The following is a 20,147-nucleotide window of genomic DNA, read 5'->3' as shown; positions in this document are numbered from 1 at the left end:
AAGCTGTTGCCCACAGTAGTCAGAGCATCCACCTTGTGGGGCAGAGACAAACCCTCCTCCGGGTCCAGTGAGAGGTGGGGGTAGTGCTCTCGCAGCCGGCTCCTCAGCCCTGCGCCTGGACCTGGGGGAGCCATGGGCGTGCGCAGGGCTTGGGGCAGGAGAGGAGAGGCCCACTCGTGATTCCTGATTTCAAGCACCAGGAGGGATGTCGGTGGACATTAGTCTCAGAACGGGCACACATCCCCATATGCTTGGGTGTGTGTCGAGGGAGCCAGGAGTACAAGCATGCACAGTCCAACCTCGGTATATTTACCTGTCAGGAATCAGGCAATGGGCAAGGTGTCTCTTTCAGCTGTGTTCAGAGAGAGCATCTGCAAATAAAGTAGACCATCTGCGTGATGTGTACATGTGTACGTGAGGCACCGTGGGTGAATGTATGGCCACTGGGGAACTGAGCACAGCTCCTGATGAAAGCCGCCTGCCCTGAGCCTGTGAGAGGGGCAGTTCTCCCACCTGCCTCCTGGCCGCTTTTGTTGATTTTCCTTCTGCAACCCGGTATGCTTTTGTTGATTTTCCTTCTGCAATCCGGTATCGGTTCCTTCACTTATCTCTTTCTTACCTGGCCTGGGACTTGCTTCAGGCTTTGCTCCCCCTCCCTCCCCAAGCTGTAACCCCGCGGGGGGTGGGGGGGGAGGGGGAACCGGTGTCAGGGTCTGGAATGTCCAGACTGCTCTCGCTGTGACACTGCCCAGATGAGGAGCTCGAGGACATTTGGCTGGAAGACAGCCCTTTGCTCTCCTCTGATGCTGCTTCCCCTTCCCTACCCCCCCCCCCCCCCCAGATATGTAAACACATGTACTTTGCTGTCTCAATGGAGCGAATTGGTCCTCGGCCTGTGCCTGCAGATTCAGCTATTGGGCTGAGCCTGGCTCCTCCCTTCCGACTCGGATAGGAGCCACTGGGATCTGGAGCTGGCTTCCAAATGGAAGCTGGCCTCTGGCCAGGTGACCTCCTCTTTGTAAGTTTCTTTCCTAGGCAGGGGTGGGGGAGGGGGGAGGGGGAGCTGGGGTCTGTTTGGTGGTGTTGGTGGGGAGGGGTGGGGGGTGAGAGAAGGAGGGGCTGGAGGAGAGTAAAAGGGCTGTGTTAAACAGTTTCTTACCGTAAGAGGGAGTTCAGACCTAGATCCTTCCAGTTAATCACACAACAAACTTAGCTCATCGCAATAAAAAGCAGCTCGGAGCCGAGCGGGCTCTTTTGGGCACTGACTGCGAACAGGATTCTCTCAGCCAGGCAGCTCCTGCAGTGGGATCCGCCGGCCCGGCCAGCAGCACCATGTGGGTGTCCAAACTTGTGCCAGTCCTGCTGCTGCAGCAGGTCCTGCTGCATCTCCTGCTGCTGCCCATCGCCATCCCCTACGCAGGTCAGTGTGGGTTTTCCGTGATGACAAGGATGATGATTTTAACTTTTGCTGAAACCCTTGCTTTCTCTCCACCACACTCCCTGGACCTGGCTCCCAGCACCCTTTCTGAACTCAGTATGGGGTATGGGTTTTTAAAAACCTCTCATTATACTTTCTTTTGACTTTCTTTTTTTTTCTCTGTGGAAAAGCATTTACAATGATAATTAACATCCCACAGTGCCACATTCCCTCTTCCCCACCCTCCCCCCTGCCAGCAGCCAACCCAGTCCCCAGCCCTGCTCATTTAGCCCCAATAGTCCTGGCTGATGCGGCAGGAATGAAGCGCTCACTCTGGCTGCAACTTTGCAGGTTTGAGCAAGTTCAAAGCTGAAGATGGGGTCTGGTCTGAAGACTGGGAGAGGCATGGTCTGTCCGGCAGGGACTCATCTGTCCCCTGACAACCCACCACCCCTCATCCCACAGTCAACCTGCTAGGATAGAGTGTGACTTTATGCAGGTCTTCATGGGATGAGGTAGATTGAAATCTACGCATATGCACGTTACAGAAATGAAAGAGAAAGCCAGTCTTCTGGCTCCCTCCCTCTGGGCATGCATGCCAGCTCTTTTGGAACTGCAGTGCCTGGGAAGGCAGACCTGGGGGACTTGGATGGGAGCTGCATGACCGCTCCTGTCAGTCTCCCACTTTCTTGCCGAGACTTTGCAGGTTGGGGAGGAGTTGCTTTGGCGCTCCTGTGTCTAGAGGTTTCAGAGATACCGTTGCTGCTGTGGGAAATTTTCCCTTGTTATCAGGACAAGAGGAAACATCTGTATTTGGTTGTATCACACCGTGGCGGCTGGGGTGCCAACAGGAGAGGCAGTGAACACACGGGGAATAAAAGAAAGGGATAAATGACCAGATGGTAGACACGGATTTTTTTTTTTTTTTTGCAAAGAAACAGAGCTCGTGCATCTTTTGAGATGAGATAAGCTAAATGTGAAATTTATCAGACCTCTGATCTACTTTCTGAGGCAGTACAAGGGTTGAAGATGCCAAGATTTTGCTAAATGATAAGGCAAACCACTAGGCTTTCTTCTGTTTTGTGAAGTGGTCCTTATGACACTGTTTGGGGAGGGTCGGTTTGGGGAGGGTCGATTGAAAGCACTTAGGTTGGATTCCTGAAGTGGTGAAGAGAGCAGGTTGTCATCCTTGAGATGTGTTGCATGAAAAAGGATTCTTCTAGGACATTGCCAGTGTAGGGGGTTTCAAGTATAACCTGAAATCTTGGCTCTGGTTTTGATGACTTTCCTTTGAAAAGATTAAGATGTTGCTGTTCTGGAGAATACAATTACCTGGAATTATCTGAGCTAAAGCAAGGGAGCACAGTGTGGAAAACCCAAACAGTAGATCTACCGTGGACAACATCTATTTGTTTTTGGCATGCATTATGAAGTTTTGGCAGGAGATGCACATCTGTAATTATATTTCACTTTGGCTAATGTTGAAATGACTGTGTTTCCTGAGTATAGGGAGAAATCAGCCCAAGAGTGCGCTGGCAGGCAACAAGAGGCCAATTGAGAATTACAGATATGTTGTGAATAATTCTTGAAGTGGATGATGCTAAAATTGTCATCAGAAGAGTGGACCTACTTTTGTTTGGGTGGCAAGTTTGTCTTGATAGTTGTTTTTTTTTTTTTTTTTAAATATCCTTCAAAATGAAAACCACTGGTAACATTCTTAGGATATGTATATAGAAAGGTTCTGGTTTTTATGTCATCTAGTACTGAACATTTAGAAGTTTTCTTTTTCTTGTTATTGTCCCTTGCTTTGGTTACACTTTTGGATTTATTCTATGAATATATAGTTGCACATATTGTAAATTCATAATTGTTAGAAAAACAGATACTGATGTAATATATTGACATGCAGTTAGTTTCCTAAGAAATACTCCATGTTGTGCACCCAAACCATCCTTGTAGGAATTAGTTTCTATAGAATTACCTTCTATTCATTGTCGTCAACACTGGAAACAAGTAGCTAATCCTCTGTAGCAAAAGAAGCCTAAGAGAGTACCTGATGCCAAAGAATCCTTGGGGATATCAAGATAGACAAATGAGAAAGGAAGCTATATTTCCTGAGCACATGTCATGGACCAAGTTCTGAAGTAAAGCTTATTTAATTCTGATGAGATTGGCATTTTTGGATTTATTTTACATGTGGAAATGGAGGTTTAAAGATGTTACTTATCTTTGTTCGTTAACATAGTAGTTGAGATTCCTCCCCAAGGCTGTGGGAATGAAATAAGTGATTGTGGTACCCCCAACCGTAAAATTAACTGAAACTTTCTTTTGAAAAATTATATGGGTTAAGGAATATTAACAAAGAAAGAGAACCATCCCTGGGTGTTAGAAATATGATTACACTGTGGCTAAGAGTCCATTCCTAGCTTGACAGATCAACATAGGCTTAAGGAATAGATGGCGTATAAGGTATGAAAAGATGGACGGTAGCATGGCTGGAGAAGCCAAGTACTTGAAGGCATAGCTATGAGAAAGGGAAGGGATGTCCCAGAAAGACCACCACACAGCAGCTGAAAGTAGTCTCTAGGGACAGGTGTACCGGGTGAGGGAGTTGCCTGGACTGGAACCGTGAGTGTGGTAGAATGGACTGGTTGGGCGTCCTGCTAGACAGTGTGGTCTCCATAGAGAAGTCGTTTACGTTGACAGGATGATTGACTCAAGTTGGACTTCAGAGTGTCGGCTCCAGTCACCTAATGGAGGGAGAGTTGTAGGCAGACACAGACAGTAAAGCTGGAGACCCTGAACCAGCAATGGAAAGGAGGAAGTGGAGAAAGAAGCCATCTAGAAGGGCCCCTATTTTCACATGAACATCACCTCATTTTGTAAGTCTCCTTGGAAGAGACTTGTCGCTATCCAGATACCCGCATTTGCTTTCAGTCTGATACCTTCTCTTCTTGACATCTTAATTTGTGAACCAGTTGCCTTCCCTAAAGAAGATTGTGGATTTGGGAAACTCCCAATAGAAACATGGAGACTCATTTGTAATCCTTGTCCCTGGGGAGTTTAAAATTTCCAGTCATAACCATTCCTTTCCATTAATTATTTGTATACTTTCATCTTAACATCTTGCCACTTGGAACTGTTAATCACTAATCATGCAGGCAGGTTTCTCAGAATATGTGAAGTCAGAGTCCTACTTCTTTCCACACCCTGCAAATCCTTTCCTTGCATGATTTGCCTTTGAAGTCAATGGTTAGTCCACACTGAGAAGAAAATATATGAGGTATTGAGAGAAATGAGTGTGAGGCCAGGGACTGGGGAGGAGAAGTGTGTCTTTCTTCAAGCACCTTGATACTTTTGACCCTACTTTCTGTGTGCAGGTTTTCACTAGGATTCTAATGATTTCAGTTCTCAAATAAGGACTTTAGGTTCTTCAGGAAATAGAGCTTCCAGAATATTTTCCCATACTGGGATAAAAGGAAAAAGAAGTTACAATTTAAAGCATGACAAATTTGCAGTGATCTCTCACCCTTTGATTTCATTTCAATATTTTGTTTATAAACTTCAACTAACAGTCACACACACAAAAAATAGTAGAGAAAACTCTGATCCAAAGATATTTTTGAGTTGCTTCCCAAATTAAGCTTGGCTTTTAACTGTTTTCAGTAAAACAAGCATCAGTTGTTAATACATATGGTAGAGAAAGTAGAAACTATTTTCAGCAAAGGAATTGTATTTTTAGGTGACTTCTCTTTGGACATTTTCTTCCTTTGAATAAACAATTAATTTTATAAATGCACAGGTTACACACTGAGCAACTTGCTCCAAATTCATATTTTAAAGCAATTGGTAAAATTGCTGACATATCAGGAAAAGTTTCTATGCCATATGTAATGAGAAGTCATTTCTGGCATCTGGTTCCGATGGACCCTGATTAATTTTTGCAGCACCAAAAAAGCCTTTCACTTATCTTTAATCTCTAATAAAGGATAATCATAGACTTATTTGCTTTTTAGAATCATTTTTGAGCTTTAGATGAAAGGTAGTGATGGAAAGTTTATCAGCAAGCAAGAGTAGATTTTTTTTCTAAAGAGGAACAACCACACGTGCACACATTTCCATAGAACAAGTGAGGCTCTGTAGAATTAAACACAACCAGCCATTCCATGGAGATCTCTCTTCCGCAGAGCAGTCTTCCTTGCTTGCCTTCTTTTTGCCTGGCGTTGAGAGAAGAAACCACTGCACCCACCAGATGTGGTTCTCTTGTGTTTGATAATAACAAATGCATTACGAATGAAATATTTACCTTAGATTTTTTGAATATTTTAGTGCTTTTTCTCTCACCCTTATACATGTATAATTAATGCATCAGGTCAATTTTAATTCTATATTTTTAGTTAACAGAATTCATTTGAGAATATATACATAAAATTCTTTCATTTCACTGGACAGATGTTTTTAACAGATTTTTCATGTTAACTACTATTTATTTAATATTTTATTAATTTCTTGAAATAACACATCTTAATCTGTATTCTACTCAAAGGCTTAGTGGCTCTCCCTAATAAGTTCAACAAATAAAAAGTAATACTGCTATTTATTTTTAAAATATTCAAATTCATATAGGAAATCAAATGATTATTATGCTGTGTAACATTTTATAATGCCAAAGAAATAGTGTAGTGAGGTCAAGGAAGGAGAAAGTCTAAATGGAAAACCTTATCTCCCATTAACATAGTTTTGTGACAGAAACCAATTATGCCTTCTTTGCTTGGGAGAATAACAGTTTCTTCTCTTACACCATAAATTAAGGGATGAAATTTCTAAAATAAGACTGATACTTCGTTTATTTGTAACATTTTTCTTAACCAAGTTGATTTCCAAACATTTATTTGATGATTACAGTTTAAATAACTCCCATTAGTTCAAAGTTAATATAACTTCCATTTAGTAGATTGAGTAATTAACAGTTCAAGTAATTAAACAGAGTCATTTGGCAAGTCAATAAGAATGCCAGAATTATCATCTGTCTGCCAACCTTATGCAAACCATTTGGTCTGCACTCCATAAATAACATGCTAATAGATTGTTTGGTTGATTGAATTTCAATGTTAAAATGTCTTTTAAATTATATTTGTTGTGTCATAGCCATTGCATTTTGTAGGGCAAAGAAAAGCTAAAAATGAAAGCGTCATTACAAGAATTGGTACAAGTCTTCTGGTGCTAGTGATCAGAGTGTTACAGAGGACCAGACCTCTGGAGGACTTCATCTTTTCTCTTCTTTTCTGAGAACTTTAGGTTAGGATAGATGATAATGAGTAGTATGTGCATGTTCAATAAACCAACTGGAGCTAGTGGGTGCTGACAAACCTAAGATTATGATACCATCCTCAGCTCCTCACTCTGCTATCCATTATTTCCAAATTTTCTGCACAAAGTTTCAACCTTTCATGTTGAGACATTTTGCCACATAGAGAGACAAAGCAAAAAAGCTTTGCTGGTCTACCACCCAAGTTTCTTTGTTGAGTGCTCTAACCCACACCTTCAGAGAATGTTTACACACCGTGCTTTCATACACATTCTTAGTGATTCCTAGATAAAGGTGGCATGGTTCACAGTGGGGGTCTGAAAGTCAGGCAGCTGAGTTTCCCCTGCGAGATCTTCTAAGTGGTCAGTTCCTTGACCTGTATCTGGATCACTGCCTTTGTTCGTAGGGTGTTCAAAAGCATTGACAGGCAGAGGGCGTGATCACATCTCTTGTTACTATCCAATAGCTGCCTTCTATTAGATGTTTGGATCCACACTGTGAAGATGGTGGTCATGATTAAATTTGAAGTTACTTTGGGCAAATTCAGAAAAAGAAGCAAGTTCTTGATACTCATGCACAAGATGAAGCCTTGCCTCACGATGAAGTCTTGCATCATGGTTTAGTTCTGTTTTCAGTATTTTTTTCCCCCACTAGGAGGCTTCATGCTATCTAGTGGCCTTGTACTTTGATGAAGAAAAATGAAACTGCTGCATTAAAGGATGAAGGTTTACATACATTTGATTCACAGCATTTGGCCTGATCTCAAGATAAACAGATCAGTGCCACTGAGAAGCAGTGCCCACAAGCACAGACAACATTGATGTAGTAAATAAGAGAAGGGCTAATATCTAAATGGTCTGAAATACTTCAAAGAGCAAGTTAGAATTATCCACTATACTGTTGTTAGTGAAATTTTCTCACCTGTCTTTGAACTGGCTTATTTAATTAATACTGTAATTTGCATAAAGAATGATTATAGAAGAAAATGCAAAATATGAATTTGAAGTATGTTGTGATATGCTTCTGGCACCAATGCTTTTGGGTTGTTTGGAAAATGTCACTTTTTTAGGGTGAACTATCCTACTTATTTGATAATTACTTCTTTAGGGTTCATTTGCTTCTTTAGGATGAACTCTGTTCTAATTTTTGAAAGCATCATTCATTTGAAAGACTGTAGGTGAATAACTCCCTGCTTACAATATTCCTCCCTTGCTCTTAAGTATTCCTCACTTCATTTTTTGCCTGCAATCTTTGCAAGACTAGTAGGTTGCCAGATAACATCATTATCTTGTAGATGATTCTTAAGCATTTTTTTCCCCAAATGAACCTTCTAAACATTTCTCCTAAATGTATTTTAAAAATTTTCCTATTAATAGAGGGACAGAAGAAGAGAAGAAATACACTTCATGAATTTAAAAAGTCAGCAAAGACGATTCTTATCAAAGAAGACCCATTACTGAAGATAAAAACTAAAAAAATGAACACAGCAGACCAATGTGCCAACAGATGTATTAGGAATAAAGGACTTCCATTCACTTGCAAGTAAGTTATTTAATTTTGTTCTTAGCATAATTTCCCAAATATAGCATGTGCTCATTGGAATCATGTTTCTTTTATTCAATGTAATTTGTCCTTAAAATTATAAATGTGGTCCTAATTTCACTGGAAGATTTAACTGTCAGTGATGGGAATATGGCTTGAAGATGGGAGATCACAAAAACTCTATATTCTGCAATCCAAAGAGTCTTTACTTAAGGAATTTATGCTTTCTCATATGAAAAATCAAATGTGGGGTCCTATAACCCAATGAGATGGACTTTTATCTCTTTCACATTTTTAAAATAACGTATTCAGAATAAACTTACTTTTTCTTGCAAGAGGAATGCAGAAATTTTCAGAATAGATATTGAGCAACAGCCAGAATTTACTGCAATTTATATCATTGTCTGTAGGGATTTAAATCAAAGGTGTTGAAAGAATTAGATTAAAAAAAAAACACACACCTTGAGAGGATTGGCGTGGCATCAGTAGCCCACACTGTTTCAGAGGAGTTAGGGAATGACGATGAAGTTTCAGGGGGAAATGTCCCAACAATTCAGAGTGCTGAGGGCACTCAACAGAGAGTTGCGTATCTTTTGCTTCTCTCCCTGCAGGCTCCTAGGGAGGAATCCCCATAACATCAGCAGTGAGCTTTAGGGAGACCTGTGGTTTTGAGTCAGATAGGTGACATTTTCATGTGACTAGCCTCCCAGATTGCTGGAAAAAGCTGCATTTCTTGTCTTCATAAGCCTTCGCTACCCTCACACGTGTTCTATTCTTTTATGCCTTATTGTGTTCCATTGCTAGGACCAGGATTGCACACATGATTCTGTCCATTTTGAAATTTGCTCTATGACATTTGGATAGCAGCACATGAACACAGGGTTTAGTGATTGCCATGATCAGATGTCCTGATGTCCTAATTTCATGTGGCCTAGCCCAGGGAGATGAGTGTTAGGAGCAGGAGGTGAAAAGACAGGGGCAGTTGGCCGGCGCCGCGGCTCACTAGGCTAATCCTCCGCCTAGCGGCGCCGGCACACCGGGTTCTAGTCCCGGTCGGGGCGCCGGATTCTGTCCCGGTTGCCCCTCTTCCAGGCCAGCCCTCTGCTGTGGCCAGGGAGTGCAGTGGAGGATGGCCCAGGTGCTTGGGCCCTGCACCCCATGGGAGACCAGGAAAAGCACCTGGCTCCTGGCTCCTGCCACCGGATCAGCGCGGTGCGCTGGCCGCAGCGCGACGGCCGCGGCAGCCACTGGAGGGTGAACCAACGGCAAAAGGAAGACCTTTCTCTCTGTCTCTCTCTCTCACTGTCCACTCTGCCTGTCAAAAAAAAAAAAAAAAAAAAAAAAAAAAAAAAAAGACAGGGGCAGAGATGGCCATTCCCAGGGGTGAGCAAAATGCAACCTACTTTCTGTTTCCACTGCGAGGCTGCCACTTTCAGGGAGCATTGCCTGGCCAGGGGAGTGCGAATTGACTTTGCAAGAATATTCCTAGGGTCATGTTATTCCCTGACTTTCCTGTAACTGCCTGAGTTCTCCTCTGAATCCACACCCAGCTATGCAGTGGATGGAGATGTACTTCTGTCAGTCCTGGAGGCTGCAATGGCATTTTCCCCCTTTCGGAGTTGAAAGGGCAGAGGAAGTGAAATGGGAGAATTGCATTGCATTGTTGTATATGAAGTTTCATACTTGCCTACTGTATTCTAGTCAAGTTATATTTAGTCTCCAAATTTATGATTACCTATGCGGAAAACCACATGTTCCAAAGTTCTTCTGCCCAGAAATGATTACATCCTCCTCATCTGTCTATTGTCAGATACGTGTATGTATATATATGTATATATAATATATTGTGTACATGTACATAGATTATACATATTATTTGGGATTGAGAAATAAATTAGTTATTCAGAATTCAATGGTCATACTATGATACTCCAAAATTAAATCTTTAATAAATCATAGTATCTTGTTTGCTGACTTGTTATTTGGACTGGAATTATTGAAAAAACAATGAAAAACACCATAATCCTTTAAAAAATACCGACAGATTTGTGTGAAAGCATCTAGGAATTGAGTAGGCATGGGTGGACCACTCTCAAGCATTCCCTGTGAGGAAGTATCAACATGATTGATTTTACAGGGATTCAAGTTCCTCTTTGCTGAGCAGAGGTGACCAGAATGCCTGATTCTAAGCTCTGCAGACGATTGCCAATTCATGAACTTACTTAAGAGAATTAGAAGGCTTTCTTCTTCTAGTGCTGACTGAATAACTGGTGCTGGATTAGTCCCCCAGGGCTAAACAACTATAAAATAGACAAAGTAAATTCTTGAAAAGAAGATGATAATTCAAAGAAGGCTAGGATAAAGACTCTTACATTTAAAAGGAGATGCAACTCATGGAATTTTACAGCTGCCCACACTCCATATGGAGATGTACAATACGATAGAGAAACACATTTCAGAGGGAGTATGTCATGGCAGTGGAATGAGAGAAAAGAGGTTAATGACATCAGTAAACTGGAAAACCTGTTACCCATTTTCCAGATGGAATCACTTTATAAAAAATGCTATTACTTCTTGATATCTATCATTTTGTTCTTAGTGACCAACCCCAAAAACCAGTGTAATACTTAAGAATGCTGATTGTGGAGGTATCACCTGCCAGCCATTTTCTTTGATTTCTTTGATATCAAAAGCATATTCTGTAATCTTAATATTTTAATTAAAATACTTGTAGGAAACATTGCCTTAAATAAGCAGTTATCCTTCTGCAAAGATTTCTATAGCCTTTAATAAGCTCCAGTGCTTTATAGCTCATTAAGAAGCCATATTTATCCAAAAATTTCCAAACTTATTTGATTTCAGAGACTCTAGGAGTATCTTCCATCCACTGGTTCACTCCCCAAATGGCTACAGTAGCCAGGTTTGAGTCAGGTTGAAGCCAGGAGACAGAATCCTGGTGTCCCACATGGTGGCAGGACTCCAGGTATTGGGGCTATCATTTGCTGTCTTCCCAGGCATATTAGCAGGGAGCTGGATTGGAAGTGGAGTAGCCAGGACTCGAACCAGGGCTCCATTATTGGATATTGGCTTGCAAGCCATGTTATTACTCACTGTGCCACAATGCCAGTATGTGGGTGGTAATTTTTCTAATGGACCTTAGGAAATTCCACTTTAGAATATACTTAACATGGTTATAAATTTTGGAAATTAATCATGATGTCTCAAATTGAATCATTTGCATATAAATGTAGACAAAACCTTCCAACTTGCCATGCTTGTAACAAAAATAGTCTTCATAAATAACCCAAGTAGCTGTGTTATATAGTGAAACCCTTATTTTTCAATAAGTCATTTAGAATAACCCAAGAACATTTCAGAGTATTCAGTCTGATATTTAAATCCATACTGGCAAAACGTTAATTTTGTTCTTTCTTGTTTGGCCATCAGCATGGTAAGTTTAAATATCACTCATATTTTTATGTGTGTATGCATCTGTTTTTATACTGCCCTCCTGGGTAAACCATGTGCTCATTGTTTAAAAGCTGTATAAGTGGTGGTATTGCTTTTACTCATTCAGATTTTTTTTTCTTTCAGGGCCTTTGTTTTTGATAAAACAAAAAAACGATGCCTCTGGTTTCCTTTCAATAGCATGTCCAGTGGAGTGAAAAAAGAGTTTGGTCATGAATTTGACCTCTATGAAAACAAAGGTAACTGACCTCCCCCTAAATAATGCATTAGGAAACAAAGTACAAAATACATACAGTAATTTCCTGCCAAAGTATACTTCCCAACTGGTTTTTCTATTATATGCTCTATGTGTTATGAAGTCATTTCATCGGTTAAGACAGGTGAAGCTGGTACAGTATTTTAGACTGAAGAGAGGACTTCCTATACTTTCCATAATCTAGAGGCCCTCCCCCACTTCAGTGATTTTCTAGGTTTTTCTCCTAGAACTGGGATTCTCCATGTTAATTGTAAAGTATCCTTTCTAAGTGATCAGTTCAAAGTACTCCATGGCAAGTTTTGAACTTATTATAGTATTTTATGTTTTAATAAACTCTAGAAATCAATCTAAGTGATGGTGATGAATACTGATAACATAAAAATGGAAATTTTGGAAAACAGAGTAATTCATATACTGTAAAAATCTTTAAAAGAGGACTTGAGGCCATATTATATGTTGATTTTGTCTATTATGATGGTCTGCAATTGTATTGAAAGGCATTTATTTTGTTTGAAAGTATAATTATATAAATGAAATAACTGTGGATTATTAACTATGAGTTCTACAAATTCTCTAATCACACTAATAATTATTATGGATTATGCTTGTGAAAACAGCACTTATTTCTATGTTTCTTCAAAAAGTCATACTCGGTTCCATTAAATTTGAGTATGGGGTACTACATACAGATGCTTTCATGTCAATAGCATACATGTTTAAATCAAATAGAAAATTAACTTATGGTAGAAAATGAGGTAATCTCCTTATACCCCAAGAATTTGCAGTTCTTACACGCAATGATCTAATACAAGACCATTCTTACTTCAGTCTTTCTTCTCGGTTGCTAACAACTGCATCTGCCATTATTTGATAGGAATATGCATCTTGTTACTAAAAGTTGTATAAATTGTGACAGCAGCAGCGGTAGCAAAAGTATGGAAAACAGTCACCCAGTGTAGTCATTTTTTACACGCGTGGTGCTACACAAAAAGCCACACAGTTTTGCTGAGATAAAGAGGGCCATTAATTAATTTTATTAAGAAAATTTCTGAATTCTATATAGATTTTAAAAATCACTTAGTTTTTGTTTCTAATATTTTCTTGTCTGTATATTTGTATAAATCACAAATGCCTGGCTAGGACAGAGATTAATCTCTGTATATACTCATAAAATTAAAAATTCTCACTCATCAGCCTGTTCATTTGTTTTGGATTGTTCTGGAATGTGCCACTCAGAAAATTTTAGTAGAAGCTTTAGGCAGTATATTTCAATGTTAGTTGAAATTGTGCAGAAGTTTGAAATGGATTTTATTGTGTTTTTTCTTCTTCCATGCATATAGCCTACGCTTCACATAGTTATGACATCTTCCTCTGCTTTCTTTGATAGACTACATTAGAAACTGCATCATTGGTAAAGGAGGCAGCTATAAGGGAACAGTGTCTATTACTAAGAGTGGCATCAAGTGTCAGCCCTGGAGTTCCATGATACCACATGAACACAGGTAAGAATAGTGTGAAGAGAAGTCTCGCATGAGGCCTTCAGGATAATTCTACAGTTCTGTACTAGCTTGCTCAACTTTATTGCCTCATATTAGGCCAAAGATTATGTGAACTCAAGATGAGGATCTAGAAAATGATGAATACATTTACCATTAATATATGCCCCAATATTGTCCTACCTCAGTGCTTCAATGTGTTGGTCACGGTGTTTATGAAAACATAGTGAGTATTTCATTCTTTCCCATTTACCCTTGGAGAAAGTGCAGCCTTACGTACACGGGCAGGTGGACTGTGCAAAAGTGGAGGTGGGTGAGATTCTGGCCTCAGTGAGAGCTGAGTGTTCTTCCCCTTCCGTGGATTCCGAGCTTGACTGTGCATTAAAATCACCTACTGCTCACCTTTGAGGAAGCCCGTCTCCCAGGTGGTAACGTGGGTTAGTTATAGCCAAAAATCTCCAGGGGAAATAAGGCACCAGTACTTCATAAACTCCCCAAAGTACAGCTCACATTGAGAACCATGGCTCAAAGCTTGGATCAACCTGCTTCCCTATTTCACCTGTTGTCCAAAGACTCCACAAAACTTCTTCCATAGAAGCTAAGTTTCTTGTCTGAAGAGGATGGTTGTGTTCATTATAACAGATGGATTCTATTTAAAGACCGGTAAACATAGTATCTATCTGTTCATTAGACTGTGAGTTCTCATCCTGATAGGAAAAAAAAAAAAAAAAAACCAGACATGTCTAATGCCTGCTGAATACCAAATATAGCCTCAGATTTCAGGACTTCACAAATAATTGCAAGAAGAACTAAAGTTCTTTAAAACAGCTCTCCTCTGGTTTGTGAACTCCATTGAAAGGTTTTTGTTAACCACGTGCCAAGTGCCTTGCTGAGCAGTTGACTTGGTTTATTTTATTTCATCCTCAGGAGAACCACATAGTGGGTAGTTTTGTTAGTTCTATTTTATATACATGGTGAAAGGAAAGCACAAAGAACCTTATAAATTTTCAGGGTCATAGACAACTAGTAAGTGGTTTCCCTAGAATGGAAGCCCAGCCAATATTACTCTATAACATGTGCTTTTAAGAATCCCAGGGCACGAAACACTTGGCCTATCCATACAACACATGCTGTGTCTTCTTTTAGTCATGAGGGTGATGACTCTGCCTTGATGAATTCACTTTTTATTCTATTCCACTCTTTTGGCATCATTTTTGTAAGCTGATTTTACTTTAGTAAATAGAAATGAGTAAATTGACTGAAAAATAAAGCAAGATTTCAAGGCTTCACACTGGGATTAGAACATGTGATCCCAGCATAATTAACACCAGCTAGTAAGTGTCCAAGGTGAACAGCCCTATAGTGTTCAAATAACAGAAAACAATAATTTTCCCAAATTACTTACTTACAACTACACAGGAACACCTCTGAAATGTAGTATTATCTTTACATTACAAACTATGTAATTGAGTTTGTTCTCTTAAGGGTTTGCAAGATGTTGCTCCTTGCATGGTAAACAAAACATCTTATTTAAACAGATAGATCTAAGTTTTCATGAACAAAAGAATATCATTTGAAATCAATCCTACCTGGTCCAGGAGACTGCACTGGACTGACCTAGTAGAGGTCTGATTTCAACCCAAGTTCTCTATGATTGTGATTCTCTGCTGAGTAGTCCGATCAGCTACTTTACCAATGACTATTTCCTACAGATACAGATGTTTACAGTCTAGAGAATCTTTTCTGTTCATCAAATCTTCTTTTGTATCCAACAAGACCAACACTTAATTTTCAGCAATTAGCAGCCTATTGGAATATCTGAAGGATAGCTTGACACTTTTAAATTAAGTGTTAACTCAAGATTAATTTTATGGGAAAGAGAAAAAGAAATATGCCTCTGTCTGGAGGAGGGATTTATTGTTGACTCCCTAAATGGAAATATTTGACAAGTGACTTAATAGGAAGATGATGATAGATGGTGAAATTAGTATTGAAGCTTAATCAGAAGAGCAGGTGACCTGATATCTACATCTTTATCCTTCATTAGCCACCCACTATTCATAAATGAAGCAGATGATGGAACGGTTCAAGTTTCCTTTGAACATAGTCTATATTAAAAGAAAAGAAAGGGAGGCTAGCACCCAGAGGACGTAGTTTATATTTCAAAGTATATTTGGGTATAACCCAATTTTAAATATTTCCTCACTATCTCTCTTAAAGCCTGCTAGCAGCAAGGACAAAGACCTAAAAATAGTCTTATGCAAATAAAAGCATATTACAGAGCTACTACCTGGCTCAAGGCTTGTGTGTAGTAAGTTCTCACAAGCATTTGTCGAATGAACACAGCTAATTGAACAGAGCAGGGCTAGCTTCATCCTCTGGCCAAACATGGGATGCTACAGATTAGCAGCCTAAACACGTTAATTTGAGTAAAAGGTCAAAGACATGGGGTCTTCAAAAAGCTCATGGAAATTGCTTGCTTTATCAAAAGAGTATGTATGGCGTATCCAACAGACTTTGAAATAAACTTGTATACCAATGAAGAGAAGAGATGATGCAGACTCTTTAATCTGCATCCTGAAGAATGGGTTAAAAGTTACAGACAGAAGCGCATCTCTTCATTTTATTAACTTTGGTGGGGGCACTCTTTCTGGCTGTTTCTCAGTTTGATTTCCACTTTGTCTCTTTTCCTTCCCACCTATATGTTTCATACTAACCTATTGACTGATTCATTCACTGCTTCTTCCCAGCTTCTCTTTGGCTTTACAAATCTGCTGGAAAGGTATATGTGTGTGTGTATTGCTTTCCATGTGTGTATGGAATGAAAACTCCTCTCTAAAACATTCAATATTGAGTATGTGTCTATTCAACTTGTGCTAAACTTGGTACAGAAATCTTGTTCAGTCTATAAATCTTGTAAGTGAAGAAATTGAAACACTCAGAGAGTTAATAAATTGTCTAAGGACCAGTGTCATATATTAAGTCGGCTGCTGTATATGGAGCAAAAATGTTGGCTTTGTGATTAATAATAGCTTATGCTTTGTACTGTACCAAGATTTTTCATAAAAGAGTTACAATAGAATTTTCTGATGAGAATTTAAGTTCTGCTGTACTTTATGAAAATATATAAAACAAAACTCAATTTTGATTCTATCAGAGAAAAAAGTGCTTTCATATAGATTTGCCATGAAAAGTGAAGTGTCAAAAATGAAAGAAAATAAAGTTGAAGCAATGTAACAATCAAAAGTTATGCTAAAATACCCTGGAACAATGGCACTGAAACTAAGACAAAGCACAAATGACTCTATTTTTTGAAAACAAATTACTGCTATGAACTGTGAAATGATAAGGTTTAATTGCATCATAATTTTTGTCATATAGCTTAATGTCTTATTTTCATTTTCCATATTGAAATGATAGTGAAATAAGAATATAGACTTGTTATCTGAAGGCATTTTGGAGTCATTAATGTTTATACTATTTAATTGGTTCTTTAAAAAGATTTATTTAATAAAAATACTACTCTTTTAGAGTAGGCTATTTCTTTTTGACAGATAGTTTATATTTTCTGAGGACTTGATTATGGTGAACATTCATGTCCAAATGAAAGAATTTCACTGGAAAATATTGCTGGATACCAATGCATGTCTGTGTTCATTCTATCCAAAATATTTTTTAAAAAAGATAACTTCTTAACTAGAGGTTGTATTGGGTAGGGAAGACATTTCATTCATTCATATTTACTTACAGATGAAAATCCTTGATTTTTATTTAGTTAAGTACCCTCTAGAAGTCAGAGATCAGTAAAAGTAGAAATAAAGCTTTGTAGCAAAAACCAAACTGAATATTGAAAATGTGACTGGATTTGCAAAAAAAAAGTTTACTAGTAAAATTATTATGTTATTTTGCAAGAAGTCTAAAAGACAAAGTTACTATTATTGAGTCCATTATAAAATACTTTGGCTTTTCTGATGTGAAAGAGTACTTTATGCTAGTGACAACATGGTGATAGATATTGCAGTTACTGCACCCTATCACTGGGAGAACCAAGCCCAGTCATAGCTGACTTTTCAAGATTTTTGAAGAGAATAGACAATTAGGACAGAGTAGAGACTGCAACATGAAGTGTACCCAACAAGAAGTAGAATTTGTTAAGTGTCAGTATTTACTCTGTCATCTCTCTGAACTTCTCGAAACAACTATAGAAGTTATAAGGTTTTCAGTTATGGTTATACTCAGTGTGCAGGTAAGCAAATAGGCTCATAGAGGTTGAATTTTTAGTTGGGATCTTCTCATAAGAGAAAGAGCTGAAGTTTGAGTTCTGGTTTAATTAGATTCTGGAGCCGTTTTTTATGTTAGTTCATAAGTTTGTTTCTCAATTGTGTAGGGGGCCGGATATGGGTGGAGGAGAAAAGGGGGTATTTTTCAAAAGTAAAACAATAAACAAACAATAAGGATCTCAGACAAGGAATAATAATAATAGCGAGGTTTCAAAGTCCCTTGCAATATCCTCAGTTCTCTGCTAAGTGACCTTGATCCAATTATTTGCTTCCTTTGAGTGGAGCTTTAACTGAATATTAAACAACGTGAGTTCAGTTCTGGTGTGTTCAAGTATTAGCAAATCAGAGTAGTCATTCCTAGCTTGATGTTGAACATAGAAATGCACAGTGAGTTGAAGGGTATCAAAATTCAAATATTTTAAGAATGGGCGAAAATGGCAAAGTCCAACTATAGGAAGGCATAGGGGATAAAGTTTCTGTACTTTCAAGACAATATACCTACTCATTAGTAAAATGAATAGGCCCCACATAAAGTTGCATGCTCTTATACTGTAATGATTATCATTTTAAAACTAGCTTTTTGCCTTCGAGCTATCGCGGTAAAGACCTACAGGAAAACTACTGTCGAAATCCTCGTGGGGAAGAAGGGGGACCGTGGTGTTTCACAAGCAATCCAGAGGTACGCTACGAAGTCTGTGACATTCCTCAATGTTCAGAAGGTAAATGAACCTGAATGCCACGTGGGGCACTCTATTCCCCCTCTGTGTAGAACTGTAACTCCCATTAAAGGTGAACAGAAACAAATCAATCACCCTATATGTGTTGTTTATTCCAGTGCAACTATCAATCGTGATTTGAGCCTCTTTACCCCATGTTTTGAAAACCATCTGATGATCACCAGATGAAAGCAAAGTGAGGGAGATAGTTGTCAGTCTGAATTCCAGCATAGCCTGAGACCTGTCTCTGGGGTAGTGTGCTTGCTTACCTCCTGTCCTTATTAGCAAGGCCAGTCCTATCCTTCCAATAGCTGGTTCTGCTCCAAACTGCTCTGAAGTGGGGTTGGCAAGGGTACATGAATCCAGAAGACAATATAAGCTGGACATCCCCAGGTGTGTTATGGTGGAAATGGGGATAGAACTGCTTGACACATGGACTGGACATGCCATTCAGAGTAGTATCTGAAGAGACCAAGTAGAGGATCCCAGCCATCTTGAATGCAGAAACCCTAAGGCCACCTCTGTACCTCCTCCCCAGCATAAGGGCATTGTCCAATGAATGGCAAGATGCAAGAGTGACCATTGGGGCAGTATATGTGGTTTTTATTTTTCTTAGTTATCTAGCTACAGAAAAGCTAGGTTTTCCAGTTCCGTCAGAAACTAAAACTCCAAAAATCCAAATGAAGCATGGATTTGCATTATATTAGAAATTGATTAGGGTTTTGAGATTACTTTGGGTTGGGGAGGGGCTGCTTGAATGCCATGCATTTTTATAGTAAGAGATCTTACTGTGTGTTAATCAAATATTTTTTGAAGTATTTTCTTCATGAATATTCATTTAATACTAGATTGATATTTATTACATACAAAGTAAAGGCCATTGTCATCTAATTGTCACAGAGAAGGTGGATTTGTTTTCTGCTGTTGGTTAATTTAAAGTCATTGACTTCATGTGCTAGAGCCAGTTCCATTTCTGTTTGTAAATTCTTACTTTCCATTCCATATCATATTCTGTTCCCTATAACTTCTTCATTGTTTTCTTTTCTTTTAAAAATAATAAACTTATCTGTGATAACGTCATGAACAAGTCTGTTTTGTATGAATAAATCTGTAATTAATATTTGTCTTAAATATGCACATTAAAAAAGTCCTTACTATTAGAGGGATCTGCATCACCACAGCTTTCTGAAATTGAAAATCATTGGCAACAAATATATTTATTGGTTTTGTTTGACCTGGAGAATTGTTTTCAAACTCAGGTAACTTGGTTATATTTTAAAGATCTTAGCATTTTATTTTATTTTCTTAATCTTTATGGGAAGGTGATTTTTCAATCCCTGGTTTCTAAGAAGAGACTTTATCAAAATACACAAATGTAGATCTGGGACACTAGGTGGTTTTGAATAAACCACATGCTAGATAAGAAGTAATGGCATCAATTGTATTTTCTGTTTTCTTGTTATGATGCAACTCTCATCCTCTCACAGTTCCAGGTCAGCATATCCTAAGCAAAGGGCATTGCTCCTTAGTACTAATGGCTCATGATGCCCTTGGCCACTGTGGCACTAAATGTTGCAGATTTGCAGTTTCTGGAAACAATTAGAGGTCTGACGAGAGTAGAACAACCTTCCCATGGGAAAATGGAATCAACACCTGCCTCGTAG

The 20,147-nt window shown here is 39.0% G+C and overlaps 1 protein-coding gene across 3 annotated transcripts in view; it reads left to right on the top strand.

Moving 5' to 3' along the window:
• Positions 1-912: 912 nt before the first annotated feature.
• Positions 913-20,147, top strand: part of HGF (hepatocyte growth factor) — a 74,845-nt gene continuing 55,610 nt past the window's right edge. Inside the window, exons 1-5 of one of the 3 annotated variants that reach the window (XM_051848013.2) lie at positions 913-1,018; positions 8,102-8,267; positions 11,862-11,974; positions 13,379-13,493; positions 18,344-18,486. In XM_051848013.2, coding sequence (XP_051703973.1) covers positions 8,203-8,267; positions 11,862-11,974; positions 13,379-13,493; positions 18,344-18,486 — 436 coding nt within the window. In that variant the 5' untranslated portion in view covers positions 913-1,018; positions 8,102-8,202. 3 annotated transcript variants of the gene reach the window in all.

The sequence above is a fragment of the Oryctolagus cuniculus genome, chromosome 3 (genome assembly GCF_964237555.1).
Source record: "Oryctolagus cuniculus chromosome 3, mOryCun1.1, whole genome shotgun sequence".
NCBI classification, from domain to species: domain Eukaryota; kingdom Metazoa; phylum Chordata; class Mammalia; order Lagomorpha; family Leporidae; genus Oryctolagus; species Oryctolagus cuniculus.
Note: the sequence above shows the minus strand (reverse complement) of the source record. Positions and strands in the feature narration are given on the sequence as shown.